Below are 4,215 nucleotides of genomic sequence, written 5' to 3' on the forward strand. Positions count from 1 at the left end.
GAGTATGGGTCACCATACTTGGCCACATGTCACGTCACTTTTCACTTTTTCACTTTTCACTTTTCAATATTACAGCGAGAATAAAAGTTACTCCTTCTTTCTTTGTGTGAACATTTGGGCGGTGTTATGCAAATCTTCCCAGATCGTGACGTAGGTATGTGGGGGCGTGTTAGAACGAGCCGTTTTAGGTAGGTGTGGTTGACTCTTAACTTTTATAAAGAATATCTCTTTGGATTTGAGACTTTAGTCTTTGCAACTTTACAGATCTTCTTTATGCACCAAGAGCTTGTAACACTCCAAAGAGAAAGGAAAAACTGAAATCGCATCATATGACCCCTTTAAATAACTAATAATATTTTGCAATATTACTGTTTTTACTGTATTCTTACTCTGATAAATCCTTGATCCTGCATCAAAAACTGATTCTTTCTTTTCCTAATTCATGAGCTTGTTTTCAGAGACTCACGTTTGCTATCATTGGGGTCGATGTAAAACTGCTCCGGGTCGTGAGGCGGCTCTGGCTTCTAGAAGCAAAAGAAACACACAGCCGAATCTAAAAGCTACACAAGCCTCTTCTGTGAAATAAACTCACAATAAAGGCTAAGACACAGATATTGCAGTAATTTAGATGTTTTACCATGCTTTTCCCTATCGGGGTGATCTTGGCCGGTCGTGGCGGCGGTGCTGCCTGTCTTTTGGGAGTAACAGGGTTCGGGTTTCGATCCAGATAACCTGAGGAAAAACAAACGCTACATTAGACACTAAAATATTATCACATTAAATATGAATTTATCAGCATTATTAATAGATAGATAGATAGATAGATAGATACCCAGGTAAACATTCTCCTCTACTTGGCGCGGTTGGACTTTAATGGTGGGACGTTCACATGGTGGAGCTTCATATGTATCACCATCTTCCTCATCCTGAAAATGGTTGAGATTGATCAGATGTGTATAAAAGAAGCTCACATGCATCCATAATTGGGTCACAAGAGGTAAATAGTCATATGCAATGATGTTATTAATTATGGTTCAGATTAGCCATTTAAGGGGCAAGAGAAACATCTTTTTATATTGACGATCATTCAAAAGTAGCTATGTATTCCCAACATGCGATGTGCCAACAATTTTTGGAGAGGTTCTGAGAAAATGCTAATGTCATGTGGGATTGAGTTTCTTATACTAATAAACTGTTGACCTCACAGCTCTCAGAGAAGACTGACGGACAGTAGATGTAGGGAAGTGATACCTCCTGGAGACACAACAGGAAGTATGAATGTTCCCACACCTTTTAACTTTGTATGACTATGCGTTTAGACAAGTGATATTTGCACAATACTTACAAATTCCCCTTCTGGCCAGCCATATCCAGAACTGTTATCTACAAAGAATTGAAAGGTTTTAATGAGATCACATGAAATAAAAAAGTCCTACAGATCAATAATAGATTGCATTTATGATTTCACCTGAACGTCAGTACATATTTTTGTGTTTAACTGCGGTTGACAAACCTATTACTTGAATATTACAAGATAAAATGCATTTAATAAACATAAGATAAATGATTCTTCGAATGCAACCACACTAATTAAGACACACATCACAATAATGGTGACAATAAATAAATAAATAACTACAAGCTCTGAATAATCGCCACTACAAGTAGCCTAACTTCTTGCGACAACAAACACAACAGCATAAGCCGACGCCGTAAACCGTAAAACAATATCATTAACACAGTACACAGGAACGTGTATTATTTATTCGTGCCGCGGTGCATGTAGGGAACTTGAGTTGATCTTCTTCAACGCCAGCATTCGACAGAAATGCGACAAAGTAAACCGCCAATAAACTTTAGAAGAAACGCAGAAAATAAGTCACAGATAAGCAAAACGCTTGTGTTTGGATTATTTGCGTCTTTGGTGCTCTTGCTGTTTACTGTTAAAGCACTTTGGGTTGACAGAACGAGAAAGAATGTGATGATAACGAAAATTGGCGCGCTGCGTGAAATGGCCAAACGTCAGCGCCATATTTGATGCTGCTTTGAGGTTTGTTTGACTTCCGAAACCTTTTTCTGGGCACAAAAGTTACGGTAGACAAAAACTCCATAAAATAGTAGGCTATTGAAATTTGTGAAATCACTTGATCTAGGAGGACAGTGTGTGTGCCATTGTAAATACTGTAAGCCGATCCCTCACAGCCTCATTTTCATCCGCGTTAAATTATATGGCGCCTAATTTGACTAACCAGCTTTTCTGCCTTTTAAAAGGTCTAGACTAGTTTTTTTATGTGTTTGTAAATTTTTAAAACACGTGAGGTGTTTATAGGCCGTATTTATTTTCATTTTATTTACTCATATTTTACAGATTGCAGTAGCTGATTTTCACCGCTATTTTAACTTGTTTTTGCTTTTGTATACAGTTCTGCCAAACATGTATTATTCTTATATGTACAGTTGATATAACCTCATATTAATTTAGAAGTTACATAGTTTTTTGTGCTTTTATTAATTAATGTATTAAATATTTTAACTGCAGTATGCTAAAAGGTGATTAAAACTGAAATAGCACGTCACAAATTATCCCTTATACCTTTGTTTTAACCTAAAATCCTAATGTTTGTGAGAAAGTATATGAATCTTTTGTTCTATAGATGTTTTAATCTCATGTTTTTACACAGGTACGGCATGTTGTCATCAAAGCACCTGTTCTCCTGGGTGGAGCTGGTGGTCCGCTATGGCTGTACAGAAGAAAAATAACAGGTAAATTAGACGGTTATGCAAGATTTAGAGGATAAAAATGTAATGTTTGATGAAAAATGACTTTAGTATTTACAGTAGAGATGGTTTCAACTTCCCAAAGAAACTCTAAAAATAAAGAAAACATCATTTTGGGTGACCAAAACACTCAGACTTAAAGTCTAACGAGAACAATATGCGTTTATCTTTGCTAGCTGGTTTTGTTAAACACTTCCCGGATATTAAAAGATTATGTAAATATGTGGATGGAGAGTGTAGAAATGCTATAGGACAATGGAACATTTCACTATATGTAATATTATAAATATAAATAATATTTCATTTGTCAACACTCAATCAAACGGCTGCTTGTCTTGGTTAGAAATACACATAGACGAATACTGTAGGTCATTGTTATTCACTTCTCTTTTGTTGCTACACATACATCAGAGAGAAAACACAACAGATAACTTTGACTATTTAATTCATAAAAGCAATGTTGTACTTTAAAGATATGCAAACAGGTTTAGTAATGTTTTGACTGAAGGCGAAGACATAAATATAAGCAGTTTAAGGCATTAAATGTAATCTTGGAAAAAAAAGTGCAAAAATAAGCATATATTGACAGCATAAAACAAAATAGTGTCATAACTGGAATGACTAGATAAGAGGAAGCTGAAACAGTGCCATTTTCCGGTTTTTATCAGATAGGTGGTTCAAATGCATCAGACAGAGAACAATGTGGCGTTTTATTCACTGCGAATGAGGAGCTGAAACATTAGCGTGTTAAAGTAGAAAAGCAGAAATTCAAAACTATCTAACCTTTCTGAAACGTATACATGTACAGTATCTGACATCAATTCCAGGTAATAAATGACACTAGTGCTTGGATGTTGCCACTTCAAATTATGATTACATTTATGTTCACGTATAAAACAGTGTTCGTAGCATCTAAAACTCAAATGCCAATAACATGTATTCCTAAATGTCTAACATACAACTAAATAGAAATAATTGTACTTTACCATGATACATGAGGCGTTCAGTTCATCAGGAAGCTCTCTGCTGTGAGGTTTGGATGCAAATCTCCCAGAACTTTGAATGTGAGTCCAGTAAGTAGCGTGCTGGAGGTGTGTGTGTGTGTGCAAAAGAGAGAGAGAGTATTTGCATAGCAGGTGGATGATTTAGCAGGTAGCTGATTATCCCTGTTAATAACAGAAAGACCTTCAACTGGCTCTGAGTTCACTAAAGCACTTTGTTGTCTCTCTCGTTTGATGTTTAAAGGCATCTGACCACAGATGACGAGGTGAAAGAAAGAAGAAGTGTTATCGAGCCTTTCAGAGGAACAGAGTTTGATGACACGAGACAACATCACAGCAGACCATCTGTGAACGTCTCCAAACCCTGCTGATCAGTTCCTGAGCTCAACCTGATGATGGCAGTGTGAACACACTGAATGCCCACATGATCCACCAA

At 36.6% G+C, this 4,215-nt stretch overlaps 1 protein-coding gene across 1 annotated transcript in view; it reads right to left on the reverse strand.

Annotated features, from left to right (window-relative positions):
- Positions 1 to 4,215, reverse strand: part of LOC107754414 (B-cell linker protein-like) — a 14,299-nt gene extending 10,084 nt beyond the window's left edge. The window contains exons 1-7 of the mRNA XM_016570850.1: positions 3,765 to 4,215; positions 2,837 to 2,868; positions 2,707 to 2,741; positions 1,346 to 1,383; positions 833 to 926; positions 638 to 732; positions 467 to 524 (exon numbers count right to left, since the gene is read on the reverse strand). Of these exons, the coding sequence (XP_016426336.1) occupies positions 467 to 524; positions 638 to 732; positions 833 to 926; positions 1,346 to 1,383; positions 2,707 to 2,741; positions 2,837 to 2,868; positions 3,765 to 3,767 (355 nt within the window). The 5' untranslated portion in view covers positions 3,768 to 4,215. The remainder of the gene's footprint in view (positions 1 to 466; positions 525 to 637; positions 733 to 832; positions 927 to 1,345; positions 1,384 to 2,706; positions 2,742 to 2,836; positions 2,869 to 3,764) is intronic.

This window comes from Sinocyclocheilus rhinocerous, unplaced genomic scaffold (assembly GCF_001515625.1).
Source record: "Sinocyclocheilus rhinocerous isolate Xijiao unplaced genomic scaffold, SAMN03320098_v1.1 scaffold1223, whole genome shotgun sequence".
NCBI lineage: Eukaryota > Metazoa > Chordata > Actinopteri > Cypriniformes > Cyprinidae > Sinocyclocheilus > Sinocyclocheilus rhinocerous.